This window comes from Acanthaster planci, linkage group LG10, assembly GCF_054643075.1.
Source record: "Acanthaster planci isolate LZ-2023a linkage group LG10, COTS_SCS, whole genome shotgun sequence".
In the NCBI taxonomy this organism is placed as follows: Eukaryota; Metazoa; Echinodermata; class Asteroidea; order Valvatida; family Acanthasteridae; genus Acanthaster; species Acanthaster planci.
In genome coordinates this window covers 13,689,162-13,712,460 of record NC_141786.1, presented here as the reverse complement: position 1 = coordinate 13,712,460, position 23,299 = coordinate 13,689,162, and the positions used below count along the sequence as shown (strand labels likewise).

The window sequence follows — 23,299 nt, the reverse complement described above, 5'->3', positions numbered from 1 at the left end:
TTTTTTCTAAATTTTGTTTTTCTATGCATGGTCCAATGATTATGGAAAAAGAAAAATGGAGATATTGCCATTTGTGAACGAGCCTATTCATAACCAGTTCTATAGTACGTATGCATGTGACGACCGCAACTCGATGTCATGGATGTGAGCGTGAGAAGGCCAACTTTGAGTATGCACTGTGATATGTCTGCTGCGTCTATACTGACAGGCTGATTAATCATGGAGAAGTGCAACCAGAAATCAGTCTATCAAAATAGCAGGGGACTGAGCGATCATTAATCTGCACTGGTCACCTCAAAACAATGACTAAATTTTCTAAAGCCCCAAAAAAGTGGACATAGTGGAGTCCGAGGAAAGAGCTGGATCCAACACATTTCTGAAAAGAAGATTCTCTAATTTTTTTCAATGATAAATGCATACATGTACATCCATGCTTGCTTTCCCCCAAAATGTGATCCTCATGCAACTTTATGCCGGTTTTTAGTCTTGTTTAATATATTTCACATTTGTCACTAGGGATACGTTTATGTTTCAATTAAATTGATCTTTCTTACTGAATCTGTTTGCCCTGAAGAAGGTACTCGGTTACCGAAAGCTCGGCAATCACATATTTTAGAGCACCGATTTGATATTATATTCCTGTCGATATTCTGATCACGGTGACAAATTCTGTTTCATGTTTCACTTACTTTCTTTGTGATGTTTCTTAATGCAGTGTTTAAGCAATAATCACCATAGTCGATGACTACTAAATTTTGAGTCCCACTAACCGTAGCGCCCAGCATTTTTCTCTAGTGGGCTGACTCAACCTATCAAATTGTAACAGCCTTTCACTGCTGGGTGGTGGTATATGTACTCAACCCACCAAATTCCAACAGTCCATTTGCTCTATCAGTACTCAGCCCAACAAAGTCCAACAGGTAGTAAACTGTTGGGTTTGGGCTGAGTGGGGATACGTGGTCATACATGTATGTACTTATCCCGTCAAGATCCAATAACTGCAGGGCAGTGCGAAATTTTGTTTGTGGGGGGGCCTCAAATCTCTGTGATGAGTGACCTCTCCTCAAAAAGCAAGGTCATAAACCATTGTTTATAGGCACACACATACCAGCAGCATTATTCATCAAACACACAGCAGCAAGTAATGGGTAATGTCGATGATGCCCACTCGATCAAAACCCAACACTGTCACTGCATCTGTACAGTACTTATCCCATACAGTACCCCAACCCTTTGTGTAAGAAAGTTTTGAATGTTCACAGAACTCAACCCATCAAATTTCAACAAACTCCGCTGTTGTAAATTGATGGGATGGGGAGCATTAGGGTTACACAGGTTTGTTTCTTTCTCAAGCTCTTTGATACTAGGTATTGTATTGACTTGTTATGTCAACCTTGGAAGAGGCAAAACCCAAAAGCTCCCTCACAAAATTTCATCAACATTCCTCATCAAGCTATTTGTAAGCTACCAATGCAGGTGCCCATTTATGTTTTGGGGGCAAAGAGAGGCAACTTAGGGTAAAATGGGTTGCTCAAAGACACAATAACAAAAGCACACCCTTGGTCTCTTATGTAGGAAATGACAAATATCTCTTTCACTTTACAGGATTCAGTTCGTCTGTTGGCTGTAGAGGCGTGTGTGAATATTGCTTCATCATTGTCACATGATGACACAGAAACACTTATCATGCCAACACTCAGGCAATGTGCCGAAGATAAGTCCTGGAGGGTGCGTTACATGGTGGCAGACAAATTCACTGATGTAAGAATCATTATCTTATCCATGTATCCATCTAAAATTTAGCAAAGTTGACAATTCATGTTCAGGTGCATTTCCTTTTTGGAGGTCATTTGGGTTTTCAAACATTTTTATCATAGAATAATGAGTTGAAAAAGGGCCAAATTCAACCAATTTTGTTCATTTTCATTGTTACAGCTGCAACAAGCTGTTGGACCAGAGATCACCAAACAGGACTTAGTGGGTGCATTTCAGAGCTTGCTTAAAGACTGTGAGGCTGAGGTTCGTGCAGCTAGTGCCCATAAAGTGAAGGCGTTTTGTGAAAATTTGGCACCAGACTCCAGAGAGCAGATCATCATGACCAACATTCTTCCATGTGTTAAGGTATTTAGCTGCTTATTGTCACAAATAATGTATTGACATTGCCAGTTAAGTCACTTGTTTCCTGGGTAAGAGAGTAGACTGCCGGGATCACAATAGAACAAAGTGGATAGGAAATATGAGCAAAGACTTCCACATTTGTACAAAGATGTACAGTAAACCTTGAAGTCAAATCCAGTGGAACCGACTAATTTTATCCAAGTTATGGTAAGTGAAAATCTGACTTGCAATTACCTGACAAAGACCGTACACTGACACTGATGTCAGACTGTACAATGGTTGACAGTCCACGCAGCATGAAATAACGTAATACCACTTTTCTAAAATCAAAATATTTTATTTCCACTCTGAGTATATCTTTTAACAGAAACTTGAATCATGAATCACCTGTTGCATTTCACAGGTTTGTGCCACAAGTGTTGCTGAATAGTCATAACCGCTGCTGTATTCAGCCATCCACTTTGTCCAGTAAAAATTGCAACCTGAGATAACATCTGCATCTGTGAAATAAGACAAAACAGTTGTTTTCCGTTATGTTCAAATCACATCGGCAAGAAAACACTGGTTATCAAAGTCTATACAGTATTTACCAGTATTTCAGTATTTATAGTGTTCTCACTAGCTTTTTATGTTAGCGTGGGGGGGTGTTTAAAGTTATTGTGTTCATAAGCCCCTGGCAGTCATATTTATCAACAAGAAATTAAGTACCATTTGCTCCATTTTAGGTTTTTATTTTTCTTTTGCTGTAAAAAAAGATGATTTTTTGTGTGTTTATTAATGAATATACGACAGAACATATCACTCCTCATTTCAAAGAACTCAAGCCATGTACATTTTGGGTGGTTAAAATACATGTGCTTATTATGTTGAAAAACTTTGTGATCTACCATGCGTGCATCAGCAAAAAAACACCTTCAATAGCAAACCACTGAAAACCATCAAATTAACGCATTAGGAAAGAGAATACAGCAAGAAGGAAACGAAATACTGTGCACTTTATCTGGAATTCCAGCAGCTTCTGTTTGACATCGTTATCTGTATGAAAAAATACATGTACAGTGAGAATCACACATCATCATATTTTGGCGACCGACTGAGATCTTGTGTGGTAGTCTGGCTCATGATATCCGTGTATTGTGGGGTCAACACATTGCTGCAAAGTGGTGGGGAACTGGTCTCCTTCATGTTACGCCACACACGCAGTGCATGGTTTCTTTTTCTGTTCGTCCACTGCGCATCTTTTGCACAATACGGGCGTCTATTTATGACACTGTGCTGAAATACAGGGGAACACTGTTATTACAAGGTCCTTTGGACTTCATAAATTACCTTGTTATAATACTTACCTTGTATTATCAGTAATGGAAACAAACACTTAGGACCTCAAATTGTCCTTGTTACAAATCTGACCCTGTATTAACAATGCTACTCTTATCTGTATTCAACTGTACATGCACTGTTGGGGGGTGTGACTTTTGTTCCTGGCTTTTGGTGCACTTTGCCGATATTTTTGTGTCTTTGTACATTTGTGTGGCTGAGGGCTTTTATTTCTAGTTACGCTCAAGTTTCTGGAGAAATTTGCTGCAAAAAAGAGTATATTCCAGGCCAGATTTTTAGTGTCCCAGCCAGATTTTAGTGTAATAGCCCTAAACTAAAATGCCGTGGCGAAAACACTGATTTGCAAGTTGGTATTTTTTAGTATTGAAAAAAGACTTCCTCTATGGGTAACTTAGATGGGAATATACATGTATTTAGGCATTGCGTAAAGTTCCTTGGATGCTATTGTTCTTGAATGTACAATTTTAGGGTCGTTTTTCTCAAGTGGCTTTATTTAAACTGAGTTGGCCATTTGGAAATAGGTGTGCCGTTTCATACACAGAAACAAAGTATATGGTGCATGATACTTTAATGATGCCTACCGACCATTGTAAACTCTCCCATTAAGTATCATGCTAACGACTGAAAACTGCAATTGATCCATGCTGTTAATCCGCACAGAGAAATGTTTCTGATTTCCCTGGTTAATGATCAGCTCCATGCATCCAGTCAATTGGCCATAGTGCAGTGAATCATGTAGGGCTTTCTAGTGATTCTTTGGCATTTCGTCAATAGAAAAGTGTGTGTGTACATGGTACATTTATCATTGGGGGTTTGAAATCTCCACTTTTTAGCTGATTTCTGGTTTATCGTTGAGTATTTCATTTTCCACTTTTGGCCAAGAACAGGCTAAATTTTCCTCCTTTTTCTTGCTTGCACAAGTGCTGATTCTTCTGGTTGTTTTTTTCTTCTACTGACCCTACAGCCAGGCCAAATTTTGCATGTCCTCTTTCCAAAACCAAAAGTGTTCAAAAACACAGTAATGCATGCAATTGAATCTACTCAACATGTACATATGCACATGCATATGTATACAAATCTGTCTGGACATTTTTTGGCGCATCTCAGGGCACAGGCCCTATGTGCAAACTGCATCATGGGACCATCCGGTCATTGTGTTGTGATTGGCTGCCAATGAAATATCAATATTCATACATGTGCCAGTGGGACTCGTAACAGCCATTCCTGCTTGAGCGGAAGCATTGACTAATAATCTCCACTACAACTCACAGCAGCACACATTTCACTGTAAATTTACTGCTTTGAATAAAGCTAGTAAATTTTCGCTTTCACTGATAGAGGGCTTGGTGACAACTGGTGCTGAGCAAAGTTCTTGTGTCTTGCATTATAGCGTGTTTTTTACATGCACTACGTGCATCGTTTTCAAACAATCCACAGAAATGGACATGGATGGAACACACCATAGACGCAAAGGTGACACAATCTGCAACCAGAAGATCCAAAAGCCCGGACATTCATTTAACAAAGAAATGAAATTCTGAAAATATGGTCCGATCAGGTTGGAAAAGGGACTTTGAAATGAAAAAGTTAAAATTTTGTTATACCTATCACTAGTTAATTTTAACCCTGACTCCCTAGGATGTGTGCAAAATCATATTACAATTGGATGATTCAGGACTGTTAGGGTTAACCTTCAGGAAGTTTTAGTAAAGATTCATGATTGGTGACATTATCGCTCATGGGTGCCTACGTGGACCGGCAGCCAGAACATGAATCCAATGATTGTCAGACAGAAAAAGCGCTTCATGTGATCATGAAAATATTAATAGTGACATCAGAATATACATGCAAAAGCAGCAAGACACATGTAAAGGAATGCCTAGGGTCTTCAACACTGGGGCCGGTAACTGCTCTATGTCTATAGAGCTGACCGGAGTGGTTAATCGAATTACGGTCTATAGGCACTTCATTCAAACTCCTTGTGTTTAATAGCTCCATGATTACACGACATTGGCTGTACATGCACACAACCATACTGTTGCAGGTCAAAAAAACATTGATGTTGCAAGAGGATTTCTGCAAGTTAATTCACAGAATTTGATCTCTTGTCTATGTATTTTCTGTGTTCAGGAGTTTAATTTGAGTTTGTTTTGCTGGTACTTCAAGCAAGCGTGTTTCCGCGAAATTTCCTGTCATGGCATGAGGTTCATCGTCTACCCGCCTGGATGCATCATGCACGCTTACCACGCGATACACTGATATTGTTGGCCAGTTTTCCGTTGTGATTACCTGGCTAGTATTGTGTGAATTCTTGTGGATTGTTGACTGTGGAAATTTTTACATATATTAAGACATGTTTTTATCACTGTTTGAGACAATTTTTGGAAGCTTTCATCCCTATTCATGCTATTACTGTACGTTGTATTTTAAGGTTACCGATACGAAAAGGAATGGGGAAAAAAGTGAAAGGAATTTGCATTTAGCATTTTGACCATTACTTTTCCCCCCTGCGAATTTGCAGTGAATCGGATGCGAAAGGGTCGAACGACATGCGAAAACAATGCAAAAATCGTGCGAAAACGGTGGGAATCTTTTGTGACCACGGCATGAAACATTCGCGAAAACATTGAGAAAAAAAACAATGCGCGAAAACAGTGTGAAAATTTTGCGAAAGTTGTGGGAAAGGTTCCAAAAATCATGCGGAAACTTGCAAAAACGAGAAGCATTGTGCAGCGAAAATGCTCAACACTTGCCACACGCGCACGACTATTATGCAGTGAAGAGTCCATTACGCAGGCTGCGCTGCGCTTGGGGCCGGCCGGTCGGGCCAATTCACCACATGGAGTGTGCTGTTGTAGTCTAGTAGCAATTTCCCCAGCTGAGCCGTCCATTCCATGCAGCGTGATCGCGGGGATGTGCTTACTACGGCGACCCACGCTTGCGTGGCGCAGTTGTTTTCTTGGATTACCATAGATAAACACTCGTCAGTGTCAGAGAATAAATGTTTAAAAAGTTGTCTGGAGGTTGAGTGATTATTATAAACGGGAGTCCCCAAGTTATGAAGTCACGAAGCACATAAAATGTGTGTATTACATTAAACTTAACTTGCTTTGCTGTGGCGACATGGGTTATTTGCCCACTTTTTATTTATTTTCGTTGTGTAGTTTGGCACACAAAAAAATCAACAATGAAATACTACATGCAGTAATTTGTTACTGAAAGGTTTCTTACAATCAACGAATAAAATAACTGCTTAAATTGTACGTGTATCTTCATGTAGCAAATCTCGTCTTTTTGCCGATTGTGTTCGGTGTGACATATTGGGTCAGTTTTCACTTGGGTTTCTGATGACATGTTACTCTCTGTCAATGATTGGACTATCCACGAATGGGCATTCAGTAGCAGTCAGGATTACGCTGTAGGTGTAGATGCAGTTTGTGCTTCGCGATGCGGTGCAGCATGCACGAGGTCCCGTGGCGGTTTTTGAAGAGATTTGGTAATTTTTTTGATCGGCATCACGAAAACGTCGAGATAACCGGATACAAGGCATTTATTCCGAACATGTAAAAGTAATTTACATACATGACAACATGTGGATACATGTTCATGTACATGTGCACATATGGGGTGCACATGTTGAGCATCCATCCAAGTAGGTTAATATAATTTTTAAACGCTTATAACTTATAAGACATGTTAGAGAGCGCTATAACTGCAATTTACTGTAATTCAGCTGTTCGGTGTTCAGTGCTTGTCTCCAACCTCCACCATAGCCAGATATCTCCTGTCGCATTGTATTTTGCTCAAAACCGAGAAACATACTGTGTTGAAATTTTAATGCTGTCTTCCTCAAGTAATCTGAATATTCCTGAGAATTAAAGAACATTCCTGTCATACTGATTTTCCTCCACTTTCCATATTCAGAGACGTGCATGTTTGAAACCACAGAGAACAAAACTTCCTGATGTCTATATGTACATGCACAAATACTACTAAATGAAGAAAGCTTGCAAAATTATTTCCCCACTACCAGAGAAAATCTGTGAAAATCTTGTCTCACTTGTGGGAAAATCTGTGAAAATCGTTTTCCATTTTTGGGAAAAAGCGTGAAAATCTTATCCCACTTCAGGGGAAAATCTGTGAAAATATTTTCCCACTTGGTGAAAAGATGTGAAAATATTTTCCCACTTTTGGCACACTTTTTCACAATTTGTGAAATGAAAAGGAATTCCCTGGGAAGAGAAAAATTATGAAAAAATTTTTCCATTTTGGTGGTAACTGTCAATCGCAATGTACTGTACATCAGCACAAAAAAGAGAACCCCCCCCAATTTTCCGACCTACCGACCCTATTTTCAAAGGCTTGTTTTTCGAAGCAGAATGATTCTTTTTCCTTAGGATTGTATTTCTAAATATGTGTTGAGTACAGCTGGTGTTGGTCTGTTAGCAGACTTGAACATGGATGATGTGAGAATGTTGTGGGTTGTCATGTTGTGCTCACCAGGATTGGAGCTGTATGTTAAGTTTTTCTATTGTGAGAGATATAAAGCTGATTCCAAAATCAAGTTACAGCTCATGTGTTAACAATTCCTGTGCCATTCAGTGCCTGCAGGATTGGACCCCAAATTTAGCTATCAGTTGTTATATCTACAAAATGTAAGCACAAGTGAAAAGACTAATGTTGTCAGTCATATGATTAAAATGATAATGTCCAATTTGGGCATTGACTTGATGTTGCATTTCAATTATTGGCCCAATTTAATGATGGTAGACTAAACATGACAACAGTCTGGACTTCATTTTGTTATCAAATGACTTGACTTTGGAAATGTAAAGTACATGTATGTACATGGAAGCAGTTTGACTAGACTTGAGACTCAAGCAGTGGTTGTCTTGTTCCAACGCTGCCTTGAGGGTCGATGTACACAGATGATTGGTAAGGACTGCATGAGCTTTAGAGATTGTTCAAACTGAAACTGAGGTTTTGTTAGTGTATGCTTTCTAAACACCCTTTGTCTTGAAATATTGAGCTGTTTTGAGCTGAAATGTACAGCCTGTGCCATAAGGGAGATATTAACACTAATTGCACATATTCTGCAGGAATTGGTGTCTGATGCTAACCAACATGTAAAGAGTGCATTGGCATCTGTTATCATGGGCCTGTCTCCAATACTAGGCAAAGAAAAGTAAGTTACCACATCTTAACGTCCATCAGCCTGTTTGTAGTGAGTAGTGTGTCGTGTCTTCCATATTTTTTTCTACACTATACATCAGGCATACAAGCTGGAGTTCTAAACTGATTACTAGGGTCTGCTTTTTTGATGTCACAGTCTTGTTTTTCCTATAAGTGGCTGCTAAAACTATAGTTGGCCATTGGTACAAAAGTAAAGAATAATTCACTAAGGGAATAAATAAGAGCTTTGCTAGTCTTAAATTGGTGTTTAAGACTGGCTTAGGAGAATGAACCCAACTAATGCCAGAGCCACAGGCGAGGGCGGTATCAGCATTCATTCTCCTGAGCCAGTCTTAAGCATTAGGCCAAGCACATACATGTAGTTATTCACATTCATAAATACCTTTTCAAGTCAGAGAGTCAAAAGAAGTCAATATATGATAGATTTCTTGATGGTTTCGTTCTGGAATTTACTTTCAGTTCTCCCACCATCCATTTGATGGTCTATTTCGTGTGCAAGTTGTTCAAAGGAATCTCCTTATATGGACTTGGCACGCATGGTGTACAAGTTGTAAGCAAAATGAGATTGGTCTGTTCACTATTATGTTTTCTCTGTACTACCAGGACATTAAAAATGATACAAAAATAAACTCAAACAACTGGCACAACAACTGTTGTTTGACAGCAAGGATTAGCTCTGACCTGGGCATGAGACCAGCCAATTAAGAGCAAATTATAATCATCCCTGAAGTCTGTGTTAAACTGAGCTTAAAATGAATTTGTCAGTAGGACCACAGCATAACAAGCTATTCATGGAGACAGGTTTACTAAGTAGTGCATGCACAATACTAGCAGTGTCAAGTGGCAGTGCGTAATACAAATATTTATTCATGTACCCTAATATGGATGTAACATATACATGTAGTGTGGGGATTCACATTGATACTTGATCGCAGTGATGCATTTACAGAAGTACAGCTGATAGTTCAACAAGTCCAGTCATAGGAAGTGTAACTTTTTAATGTCAAGTTGATATGACTTGCAAATGCTATTTTAGTCTAACATTATGTTTGGGGGAATTTTGTTGTTGCAGAACCATCGATCACCTGCTCCCTCTATTCCTTGCTCAGTTGAAGGATGAATGTCCAGAGGTCCGTCTCAACATCATCAGCAACCTGGACTGTGTCAATAATGTCATTGGTATCAAACAGTTATCACAGTCATTACTACCTGCCATTGTGGAACTTGCTGAAGATACTAAATGGCGTGTACGACTGGCCATTATTGAGTACATGCCGCTACTGGCCGGCCAATTGGTTAGTAGCCGTGACTCAATTGTGCTGAGTTGTGCATGTCATGAAGCCACATGGAGTTGCTAGCTCATCATGCCTTCATGCATGCTTGCTGCTTCAGTGATCATGCACATCTCTATGCTCATTGAGTGAAATCACATATTCTTGCTACTTTTTCTGTTGTTTGTGTAACAGTTTGTGTGATGGGTATGAAGGTATGGTGTTTATTTAATGACGGGAATCTAGCTGCTACCTTGCAGTCTGTCTGTTGTCTGCTATGCAGTCAGTTTGTCTGTGTGTGACTTGTCATAACGAGTAAAGTGCTTGGTTTAGGTTCACCATTTCCCATTAGCAATGATGTGATCTGTGGTGATAACTTTTTCTAACACAGAGAGCTGGACTCTAAAATAGCAGTTTTCTTCGGCGTAAATGTACCTTTGCTGATGCCCACATGTGACACTTGTTGAGTTCAGAGAGATAGTTGAAGAGACTCTGTAGAGCATTCCAATACTCATTCAGTGTTTATTTTCATACTGTAACTTTAGATATCTCTTGCCATTGTGGTGCCCATAAGGGCCCCACATACATTACTTTCAGTAACAGCATACGTAACAAGTTTTTCATCATCCTCATTTGTCCGTGTGCATTGTAATTGCACATTGGCATGTGATGATTTCAAACTTTGCACATGCTATCCATTTATGGCAATTCTGATCCAATTCATGCAAGAATTTTTTTCTCCATAAAGTGTACTGTTTGTCAATGTGCACACTGAGTTGATATGTCTGAGGGCCATGCTCTTAAAGTAATCAGTGGCTCACAATTAAAAATTTTAACTGAAGACCTTATGAAACCAACACATGTTACATTTGTGAAGCTCTGTACACGTCTGAATTTGGAATTTTTTGTTATCATCTATGTATCCATTTATTATTTGGATGTGGATATTAAGCAGAGCCCTTAATCTGTGAAAATTTTAGAATCCATCAAAAACAATGCATTACCATCTGACAAGAGTTTGCCCTCCATAAAACTAAAAGAGAACTATATGGACTTTGAGTTTTAAATGTGTTTGTATGATACACATATACATAGACCGTTGCTATGATGTTAACATACAAATGTTTGCATGCATGGTCTTGCTGCCAGATGGTTGCTCATAAAGTTAACACTCACAAAACTGTTCCAAGTAATCCACTGTAAGGCTTGCTTCACCTTTCAAACTCTTCATAATCTTTGTGTGGTCCATCAGTCGAAGGACTCTCTACCATGTTCTGCTGCACTACTGGTGCACTGTGTGAAATTTTTAGGGCACAGTGAAGGCAGTCTCTATTGCACAGTTGATTACTGCTTCAAATTCACTGCACACATTACACGTAAGCACAGCTTACAAAATCTGAAGGTTTTCTGCGATGTTGTACTCATTACATTGTAAACTGAATTTAGGACTTGTTAGGTGTAATATATGTTTTCCCAGCCAATTTCAGCAAACAGTAGTTTAGTTTAACAGAAGTCCCATTGAAATTCATTTGAAAAATAATGATTTTTATTAATTCAGTTTCCTTATTGAGCATTCTTTCAGTCAATACAACATCTCATTTCACTTTTAGGAATTCAATTTCATTCAAATCCTATATAAAATCTGATTTTCCAAGAGAAAAGGTTTCACAATGGATCTTGAGACAGCTTTTTGTCAACATCGTGTACAAAAATTGTGGTGGTCAAGTTCCTCCAGAAAAGTGAGCTTTGTAGGCTAGGAAAAGCTGATTAACACTTTGCGGGGCAACATTGCAGAGAAAGACCTGTGAACAATTTATTCTTTTCTTTTCATGTTATCATGTTAACCCTAATTTTGTTTCCTTGAACGTGTGTTGACTTTTGCAAGTACGTGTATTTTGGCATAGTCCAAATGTAATCCAATATAGACTCAACTTCATAACACAAAATGAACAGGATCAGTGCATCAAGAACTAGCCGTAGATGCAAACAAAAAATAAAGGATACAAAGGAATCATTCACAATCCTCAAAACATTGATTATGGAACAGGAATAGAATAAAATACACCGTAACTTATAATAAGAGACCAATGGCATTAACTTCTACATTACTCCTAAATTGGACACTCGGAATGCAAAAGAGATTTACAAAAAAAGAAAGTTACGCACAGGTTAAAGATCCTAAACAGGTCAATGAGTTCAAATTTGACTGCTTCTGTTGGGAAAAGGCAGCAGAGATTACACTGAAGAATGGTGACAGTGTGGTCTTGAATGCCCTTACATAAAATGGAATGACAGAAATGAAACTGAATGGCAAAGCTTAAAAACTCTTTACACTTAAACGAATCTGAATGTTGGAATAGGGAAACAGAAAACCATAAATCAAACCGTAGCAGGTGTAGAAATGTGATTGTGTGTCAGCAAAAATGAACGGATGTTTGCTGAAATTTTAAACACAAATCAATGACCCAATTCTTACCCTTTTCCCTGTAAAACAGTACATATTCAGCTGTCACCAGAGTCATAAACTAGTGAGATCAATATTTCAAATATCAATGCTTTTAATTGTGTTCCAGAATTTAAACATTATTTAAATAGGTGAATGGGTCCTTTCATTTCAATACGTTTCATTGTCATGGTTTGTTGGAAATGTGCATTGAAAAATGTGCAGTCACCCTCGAAAGACATGCACTTTGTAGTTTTCAGTTGAGAGTATCCAGCTGTCTTTTCATGCACAAAGACCCATCCAAATCATGTCAGTATACCTGAGATGGCTTCATTGCAATGAGGAATTTAGTCACAAGTTCATTTTCTATGGGATCACTAGCCTTCATTCTCACTGAACCCATTTTGCCTAAAGACTATTTCGACTCATCATTCTATGTTTGTGCAATCAGATATGAGAGATGTTTGTCGACTGCATTCCCCAGGAAAAAAAGAAACAAGAAACAAACTTGCACTAAAGATATTACATGTATACTGGTACAGTGCTGAAGCACAGGGCCAGTGTTCAGAGAAAGGAAGCTTCAACTTCATTTAGTACCTCGCATGTTGTTTCAGATGTGTCTTGTATGCTGCATTTTTTAAGGCAGAAATGCAAAAAAGGTTAGTCAAACCCATCCGTTGCATCCAGAGATTTTTATCAGATAATCCCAAGTGCAGAGCTTGCATTAATAAACTGACAGACAGAGAGTGTATTGACAAGTTGTTAATGTTCAGCCAGCATGGAATAATGAAGTAACTACACCAGCATGGGCCTTCAGTTGACAACAGGAGCTTGACCACCTTGCTAACTTTGTTGTCTGTTGGCAGCTCTGTGTGTCTAGGTCACTTGATGTATGTGCAACATTGCTGCTGCTGAAATGCTGCCAGTGTAATTCTCAGTCAGGTTTACAGGTTATTACCTGACTGATTGCTACACTGTTCATTCACAGTCATTTCTGTTCCAGCAACCTATGCATACATCATTTGACTGGTTTCTTTGAATTGATACAGTTAATTCAAACTTGAAACTTTGCACTTCTGTCATTGTGAATGCTTTGTTTTGAAATAACGTTCATTGCATCCCCCATAGCCTGGGAGACAGAATTTTAGAATTTTTGAAACTAGAACTTGTCACTGAATATGTTTGATGACCATGCCGTTGTTCTGTTGTCAAACTTGCCTGTGGTCAGAATTACGCTTGCTGGCAAAGCGGAATGGTCATACTGTTTCTGCCTTATCCTTTCTATATGTGTGTACTTTGGCTTGCATAGTGTTTAAAGGGATAGTTTGTTTTGTTAGGGAATTTGATACCAGTTGTACAGTCAGAAAAATTGTTCCCACAGTGAGGAACCATACCATCATTCACATGTAGTTGCCATAGTTACATGTTCGTGTGTGAATTTGTGAGTTTGTTTTGCATACCTCACTTGGACACTGAGAATAAAAAGTCTCCAAAATGCAGGGTTCCAAGACTTGTAGACTTGCACACATCCCCACCTTCCCCCAAACTAAAATTCAGTTTGAGCAGTTTAATATGAAGAAAAATTGCTAGACATTCAATTTACTGTGGAATGAAATGGAAAAAAAGGAATATTTGATTTGAGTTGTGCTTTAGACAAAAACAAAGGGATGTTCACATCAGGTATGTACATGTAAATCATGGGTGTGCCACCTTAATGTACCTAGTGTGGACTCATGAACAAAGGGATGTCCACATCAGGTATGTACATGTAAATCATGGGTGTGCCACCTTTATATACCTAGTGTGGACTCGTGAACAAAGGGATGTCCACATCAGGTATGTACATGTAAATCATGGGTGTGCCACCTTAATGTACCTAGTGTGGACTCGTAAACAAAGGGATGTCCACATCAGGTATGTACATGTAAATCATGGGTGTGCCACCTTAATGTACCTAGTGTGGACTCATGAACAAAGGGATGTCCACATCAGGTATGTACATGTAAATCATGGGTGTGCCACCTTAATGTACCTAGTGTGGACTCGTAAACAAAGGGATGTCCACATAAAGCATGTGTGAACTTTTTGTGGACTATAAATCCTACATAAGGTTACCCCTCTTTCATGAAAACAATTTTAGAGGCAAGTTTGGTTCAATGTCGCCAAAGGAACAAAAGTGTGTTTACGGTGCAAGAAATTCTAGTATTTTTACTGAATTTTCTTGACTGCCCCCAAACAAACAAACGCTTACATGAGGTAATGTAAATGCAGGTGAGAGTGTGTATAATATGGAAGTAACAAGTATTCCCACAATAATGCAAGGACTTTGCATAGCATATCCAAGTCGGTATGTGGTTTTTGTTGATGTCCTTTAGAAGCCAGTTGATGTTGGACCTTACATGTCAGATTGACCAATAGTATGAAAAGAATCCATTTATAGACACACCAATGTAAGCCCAACTATCCCTACATGTGTTAATGTCACTATTTGGGTTGATGCGACTGACACAGGGAAATATTAGTAACCACCTGTGTAGGGGTAACAGATTCCGACCCAATAATGCTGGAGGTGGAAAAGTTTGATTTATAAAATCTTGTGAAAGTGGATATTGGTCAGTATTCACACAGTGAACTGACTTGGCTTACCAGAAAGTGCATGCAAAGCACCACTGTTCTGGTCAGTATTATCACCTTCAGGAGTGAAAAAGCTGTCTGGTTTCAAGGTTTCTAGGCAAATTGAATGAGATAATGGTTGAGATGAGTCTCTGGATAGAGTGCCACTGCTTAGGGCAGTCTGAGTGGAAGTTTCTGTCCTCTTTCAGTTTCATTTATCAAATGCATAACTCATAATTCTGGAGAGTAATTCTGACTTTGTGTTTACTGTTTGCTCTGACGTGGAGTGCCTCATGGTGCTCCACATGAGCGGCTGTCAAGCCATACCTGTAATTCATAATTTACTTGTTTGATTGGGAGTTTTTAATTGTCCCCACAATTACGGATCTTTGAAAGTAAAAGTTGGACTTGTTAACCCCTTATGCTGGGACGCATTAAAACATGCCTTAAAAACTGAGATCCTCAGCCCGCTTTTCAGCTGTTATTCTCGGCCCACGCTCGAGCGAACATGGTGAAAGAAGGCAGACCCTGGCTCTTGTGTATATGGTAATTGGTCTTTGTGTGTAGCCAAGAAATGAACAGACCGAATTTGCATCATAATCACCAGCTTCCCAATAGTCCTCACTTTGAAAAGAGGCAACGGGAATGTGGAAGCTTGAGTAGAACCGCATGCCACCGAACAATCAGCCTTTTCACCATGTAATTCAAAGCGTGCAGAGCACGCTGGGCCACAAACCGAGAATTTGCAGTTTGGCAGGTAGCCTTCATGGCTAAGTGAGGCTGGAATTCTTGGAGTCGGCTTTCGGAAAGAAATTCCCGTCGAGAAGGGGTTAAATTGGGCATTGGTAAAACATTGTCTTTTAACACTTGAGTAAACAATGGGTATGATGTGCTAGTGCCTTGTAATATAAAACTGTTTGCGTTCTTTCAATTGTTGGTTCCATTGAATCCACTGACTGACTCCTCATCTGTGCAATTTCTATATCTGCTGATGCTATTACAGGGGGTGGAATTCTTTGATGAGAAACTCAACAGTCTTTGTATGACATGGCTTGTCGATCATGGTAAGTATTTCTGTTGGTAGTCAGTTGCAGCTCCTGGATCACCACAAGCCTGGTCATTTGATAAGCTTTCTCTGCTGCAACGTCATTTAGTTCTTTACAGCAGCATGTGAGATGCAAGGTTTTAAGTGTTTTAATAATTTTATTATCCCTTCCCTTTTGACCTCCAGAAGGCCTTAAGGTTAGACATAAGCAGAAAGATTGAAATAGGATATGAAAAAATCACTGGCTTGCAAGGGCTTGTGTGCCTTTCTCTAAAAACAGTAAGGTGTCATTACAAAAAGGTAATGTCAATTTCATTATGAGCTCCCCAAGGTCAGATTTGATTTTAATGATCTTACAAACACTTCAACGGAAAAAAAGTGTATTTTTAGCCAAAAGGAGAAAACCCTGGCACATTTCATCATGGTGTTTTTGGCTTCTGAGGACTTTTTTTCAACATGTTTATTTGGCATGTATAAGACACCAGTTGTCATTGTGCCCTTATTGTTAATGTTAGGCCTTTTACACTCGTTATTTAATGTACATGAAACTTCCAACTTCATAAGTTTATCTTGGTGATGCGTTCTGTTATGAATTGCTCTTAATGTTTTATAACCTTAAGTAAAACATGTTGAAACTCAAAATGAAAGACTGCTAACTGGTATTGATGCTTTTGTCAGAGTTGTATTTTCTTATGTATAAACTCTCCTGATTCATCACATTTATAATTTTGAAAATTAAAATCATAATGGTTGAAACACTTTATTTCTCTTGACCGGATTCGTTTCCCACAGGCATTTCATGGCACAATTCAGATAAAAAGAAAGTTTATTCTTGGGCATGCCATGTTGCCTGCCTGACTTACCATTATCCAGAAGAACACTCTTTTTTAGAAAAGGTTCAAATGCTGTATTTGTATTAGATTTTGTGCAGACTTCTTAGTCAAAACAATTAAAATAAAATTTAATCACTTCATTTTTACAGTGTTTGCCATCAGAGAAGCAGCCACCAACAATCTCAAGAAACTTGTGGAGAAATTTGGGATTGATTGGGCCCAGGTATGTGCCAAACAAAAATATGGATACACATACACTGTACACATACCTTGAATTTCACTCATAGGTACGTGTCGTCGAAGTAAAACGATCTACTCTACATGTAGGATATGATCAATTACTGAATATTTTTTTTTTGTTTATTTGGGGAAAAGGTTTGGATCTATTAGCTTAAATTCTTTAGTTGTTAAACCTTCTGAGATCAGTGCTTTGGATTGAAAGTAGGCAGGGAGACTTTTCATCATAGGTTTAATGAATTGTGTACCTTCTGTCGACAAAAATGCTTGTGCCTTTTTGGAGTGAACAAGACTTGTGTTTTCCCTGCCCTCCAAAACCACCATGGTTCTAATACAGAGTGTTTATGTTATCCAATTTCTCAGAACACCGTTCTTCCGAAAGTGTTGGCCATGTCTAGGGATCAGAACTACCTTCATAGAATGACTTGTCTGTTCTGTATCAATGTGATGGCTGATGTGGTTGGCGCTGAGGTTACTAACAAGGTTCTGATGCCCGTTGTTGCTACTTTGGCATCTGACCAGGTTGCTAATGTCAGGTTTAATGTGGCTAAAACATTACAGAAACTAGCCCCCAACTTAGAAAGTAGGTGAGTACACCTTTAATTTGTGTAAATGGAACATTGTCTGATTATTATTAGTTAAATGTGAATATTATGACACAGTTGTCACCTGATGCAATTCCTCACTTGAATGCAATAGGTACTGATTGACCCATATCTTGCAGGAACACCTTAAGTGCCTGTGCATACTCTGATGACAAACAGCAAACAGCCCTGATGCCAATTAGCTATGCAATATTGGTATATTGTGTGCACCAAATGGACCTAATACATAAGATATAATCAGATGTCCTTGTCTCATTATTTGGTCCCAGGAGTTCATGCAGTCATGTATGATGGTGCACATTGTCACATCATTGATCAAATTAGGTGAACACAGCTGGCAAATTTGTTACGATACCCAAAGTTTAGCTTAATGCTTATACTTTTTTCCTTGCCACTTTGCTGTGCTGAATCCATTTTTCACTCACCTGTGCTCAGGATTATACATGTATTCACAGATGTAAACATTTGTTATTTGGTGACAATTGTGACTTACAGCTGGAAATGTAACTTCACTGAACTTTGTATACAACATTCAGGGTACCCCCCCACCTTTTCCAACGATGTAATGGGTATAATTTCTTGAAATGAATGTGTTGCACGTTCCAATGATTTTTGTTTTATAGTTGTGTGCAGAGCCAGATAAAACCCATATTGGATAAATTGAACGGAGATTCTGATGTGGATGTCAAATTCTTTGCCCAGGAAGCAATTGCAGGTAAGCAGTGCTGAAAGTAACCACAGTAGCATTAGTTAGCAGTTCGTTACCTGTTACCATGTTCCTGCTTTGGTCAAGTCACTTGTGCTCAATGTGTCCACAAGGCTTCATGCAAGGACTTCAAATGTAATTATTGTCTTGATTATTCCTTTTTAGCCTGCTCCTAAATCGGCCAGCTTCCGTGGATAGTTTTTGTGCTTACTACTAGCTGGATCTGTTGAGATAAGACTCCCAATTTGCACAATGGCTGTTTGCTATAGCTCAGATAAGATAATCCTGCAGGTAACTTATTGAAACATGATATGTACTGTACATGGTATCGACTGTGTTAATATAGTGAATGTATTTGTGAGCAATCAACCTGATGACATTTACTTTGTGATTTTGCCTGTTAACAGTGGCGTAGCTAGGATTTCACTTATGGGGGCATGAAGGGGGAACCAGCATCTTGGGGGGCCTCAGCTTTCAGCATTTTTTTGGGAGGGGGGGGCCAATTTTCGTTGGCCTTGTTCAATAGCCATTCATTTGGTTTTTTAATGGTACTGAACTACCGTTATGTTAAGGTGCAGTTGCAGCCACAGTGTCAGAGGGAGGGGAATAAGAAGCTGCCCCTAGACAAAAATTAAAAAGTAAAAAGATAGGAAAAGAAAAGCTGCAAAAGAAATCATAAAAACTTTACGGTGATAAAATCATTAATTTGCTGGGGGAAAAAACACAGCAAACCAAAAAAAAAACCAAAACAAAGGATCAAACCCTGACCCCTTTCTACTATACTTCCCCCAGACATTTTGCCCAAAGAAAAAAGGGCCATCTCTACCCTAGAACAATTCCTGGCAATGCCCATTTGTAGAGTTTTCAAGATTTTTTTAAAGGAACTCGCTGTAAAATGGACTGTGACAAAGAGTTTCATATAAGGGCACTTGTCAATCATCTTGGCAGTACTTTGTCATTTGCCCCATGAACATTATGGATGATTTATAAAGCAAATTGTGAGACACACAATTTGTTTTTATGCCAGTGAAAATAATTTTTCTTGGACGTCTTGATTGTAATTTTTAATGGTTTTCTTGGTAGTCAGATGCATTGCATGGTCTTCAAGCGTGGTGGTTTACCCTTCAGAATCAATTTTACCTGCAGACAGGCTATGTTGCACCACATTTTGAAGCCTTATGCCCAAACAATCAGCTGTTCTTTGTCTTTAACATTTCCAATGTTTTTCTCACATTCAACTGTACTCACCCCAGCTATTAATAATGTGATTCATGATTTTGTATTGTGATACCCTATTGTGGCATTTCAGTCATGCAACTTTTGGAGCATTTGTGCATCGTTACACCCCTAACAGTGTCTATTGAACATAAATTCACTCAAAAATATGTAGTAATTTGTTGGGTTGTTTTATTTAATCTTTGGAGAGTATATGTGAACTTATTATACTGACAGATTATTTTCCATCAGTGTTGCTTTATAATGAAAGTTAAGGCTGCAAAAGTGATACACATGTTCGTGTAACTTATTCTGAATTAACTGCAATGTAGATTATCCTTGAAGCATATAAAGTTGTCTGTTTGCTTGGTGAATTCCATCTGGTCATAGTTCAACCCATCTGAACATTGATTACCGTAATTCATCTACTCCCAACACACTAATCGGCAGTGCCATCTTACGATTGACAAACACTACATTGAACAGTGAACTTTTACATATTCAATGTAACCAAAGACAGTAATTCAAGAATAATGCATACTCTTGGAACTGAGTTATTTACACTAAGATCGCTTGTGTGGTTTTCGTATGTATGTAGTGGGGTATTTACCTCCTCAAATGCCAAGAAATGGATTTGGTGGAAATGCAGCTTTGTTCTTTACTTCAGCCATTGCATTGCTCTTGTGAGAATACTGTGTGTTAAAACAGTTATTTCTTAGGCAGAAACTGCACGGTAAAGTGTTTTAATCAAACAAGTTGTCAGATTTACTTTGGCTTTTTTACGTTAATAGTTTTTACTAATAAGCACTCTGACAGAACCATTGTTTCACTGTGAAGGAAGCTTTCCATAAACTACAATATAGCATCCATCTTAATTGGTCCTACAACCCCTATTAGCATTGTGTGAAAATGATTTGCAGAACGCTAGTCTTAAACTGATATATTTTGGATTCACTACCAAGCCTCTTACTTGTGGATTAATTTCAATTCTTAATGAGTGATCATTTTGTATTGTGCGTTCTCATGAAAAATCAGTGTCTGATTAGACTAGACCAACATACAGTGAGACACAAGCAATGAGCCTGTGTAAGATGTAGATATTGAAAAGGCTTGTCATTGTGTTCCTTGAGTTGCTCTGGAATGTCAAAGTGCATTAACTGTACCGAAGTGTGTGGAATTCTCATTGAATCGGTTTTAAGTATTCAAACCGAAACCCAAGAATAGCTGTTTCCTGTTGCATCATGAAAAAAAAAAGAGTTGATGGAAATTTCCCCCAAAGAAAATTAAAATGGGATGAATTTTCTCAAAGTGCGTTTCTGAAGCAGCTTAAATTTGAAACGGGTATACATGTAGAAGAAAAAACAGTACCCTCACAGAAAAGTTTTTGGGGTGCTAAAAGATTTCTGCTTTGTATGATTACTTGCATGTTCAAACTTCAGGTAAATAACCAGAAGTAGGTAGGGGTAGTTTTCTTAAGACCATAGTCCAAAAGGGGCAACACTGCCTTAGTGAGTCATTTGGTTGGGATAGTTTAGAGTTTCAAAAGATTGGCGCAGGAAGACGGTTTATAGTGAATTCTTTTCCTGTTTTTGCTAGGCTCCCTTTTTACTCAAAAATCATACAACTTCGTGTCAAGCACTCATTCACATCAGTGTCCAAAGCATTGTCTCAATATTGAATAACGGTAATGATGAATGAATAAGTTGGTTTTCCGTGTTGTATTTGGTGTGATGTACATAGAATGTAAACTCTGAGAATAAAGGCCTCTCCTAAGCACCTACATAAATTGTACTTGCATATGACATCTGGTTTGTTTTCCATACCATAATACAATGTAAATTAGAATTACTGTTAACTTGTACTCAGTGTTCAATACATTATTATTTCTTCTGTTTAATATACATTATTGGAGTTTTTACATTTGGATCAGTATGTGATCTTCACAACTATTATAGGCTTGAAGTTAATTTGCATATGAAGAATTTGTGAATATTGTTGCAAGTCCTAAATGAAATCAAGAGGTGAATATGTGTGAATGCTACCTGACCATTTGTTCTTGCTTAAAGTAGCTTGTCGCTGAGAGTCTAGTCAGCCCCATCCAGAATATTGACACTGCTGACATGTTACCCAGTTACATTGTGTGAAACTAATTAAATCAAAATTTGGTTCCTTTCAAGCTTTGTGTTTGAGTAGCAGCCCTAAAGTGTTTACATGGCACCAAAGAGAAAAGTTACTATTCTGTAGGTTTGGATGCCAGAAACATCACATGAGCCAAATAAACGTTGGAGTTTCTTTTATGACCTCTTTATTTAACTTCAACTGGTTTTAGTTCAGCTAATTGGAAAATTACGTTTTTTAAACAACCTTGACATTTCCATTACACCATTACTTTCCTTTGTCATCGTAGAATTATGTTCACGTAAGGGTCACCCATCATCCATCTAGCTCCCCACTGCATGTCCCAATTACTGGCCTTTAACAAGATTAGTGTGAACGATTTCGGAATGATTGTTGAACTCTTCCCTGTATCCTGTATACATGCCATATATACAAATGTATATTTGTATAGGCTCACAGATAAAGTACACATGCCGGGAAGGGGTTCTGTAGTCTGTCTGGGCAGCCAGGCAAAAACCAACCCCAGTAATTCCGTGATGCTGCACTTCAACAAAACAAACAGAAAATGTGTACGGCATGAAGGCTTGTCTATGCTGCTGGCCATAAGCCTTTCCTGTAATATTCCACTGAAAGAAATGAAACCGTTTGAACACCTTATCCTGTTCTATTGCTTTGTATATTGCCACATGTATTCTCCTGGCTTTCAGTTAACAATTGTTGCCTGCGGTGTAAGGGTCCATTGTGTTTTGTACACTCGAGGGGTCAATTGGCACTTGTGGCAAAGCTGAGGGTGCCACTTTCCCCCGAGGGTGTACAGAACCCATGGACCCTGTCACTGCAGGCGATAATTGTTTTGTTATACCTTGGTCACAGATTTCACCGGAACGCTGTTATATTCGTAATACATGTCTATGCATATTTCATTGCAAGATAAATTAAAACACTTCGACAAATTGAAACAGATGAACAGTATTTAGACATAAATTTCAAGGAAAATTTTTGATTGTGATATCCTCTGTTGACTGATGCTTTTATGTTTTCGTGGGAGAAAAATCTAGGATTTATAACAAACTTGTTTAACAGAGAAACTTGTGATCCTTAAAAGATTGGGGTCAACAGCTAGGACAATCGCAGCAGAAGCAGAGATCAGAGCATATTCTTGTGTTCTGTGAGTGAAGTCACATATGTTCACCACAGAATTTAGTTAGTGCACATGAACATTGAAAATGTCTATGCCCGATCTTGCTATTTTTGGGCAGTTTGAGTGATGACAGTAAACAAACTTTTCTAAGATGTAAGGCGATTGGACTATAAAAGTTTACCACTTCAATTCAAAGTAAAGTTTGACTTTTAATGTGCGGATTCTTGTTATTTGAAAATTTGAAATTTGTTTGGAATTATTAAAATCATGATTTTAAACCGTAACTTTTTTCCCTTCTATAAACAAACTGGCCCCAAACCACCCCTCTTTTTTACTTTATTTCACCCAATATTGAGTTTTTTCTGGGAAAAGGACACCTATATACATGTAGTCCAGATGTTGATCTAGCTTCCTTTCAAATGT

At 38.5% G+C, this 23,299-nt stretch overlaps 1 protein-coding gene across 1 annotated transcript in view; it reads left to right on the top strand.

The window, feature by feature from the left end:
- Positions 1 to 21,930, top strand: part of LOC110982061 (uncharacterized) — a 42,163-nt gene extending 20,233 nt beyond the window's left edge. The window contains exons 6-14 of the mRNA XM_022240206.2: positions 1,606 to 1,761; positions 1,936 to 2,121; positions 8,556 to 8,641; positions 9,722 to 9,944; positions 15,980 to 16,040; positions 17,004 to 17,077; positions 17,455 to 17,678; positions 18,320 to 18,411; positions 18,568 to 21,930. Coding sequence (XP_022095898.1) covers positions 1,606 to 1,761; positions 1,936 to 2,121; positions 8,556 to 8,641; positions 9,722 to 9,944; positions 15,980 to 16,040; positions 17,004 to 17,077; positions 17,455 to 17,678; positions 18,320 to 18,411; positions 18,568 to 18,578 — 1,113 coding nt within the window. The 3' untranslated portion in view covers positions 18,579 to 21,930. The remainder of the gene's footprint in view (positions 1 to 1,605; positions 1,762 to 1,935; positions 2,122 to 8,555; positions 8,642 to 9,721; positions 9,945 to 15,979; positions 16,041 to 17,003; positions 17,078 to 17,454; positions 17,679 to 18,319; positions 18,412 to 18,567) is intronic.
- The last annotated feature ends 1,369 nt before the right edge of the window (positions 21,931 to 23,299 follow it).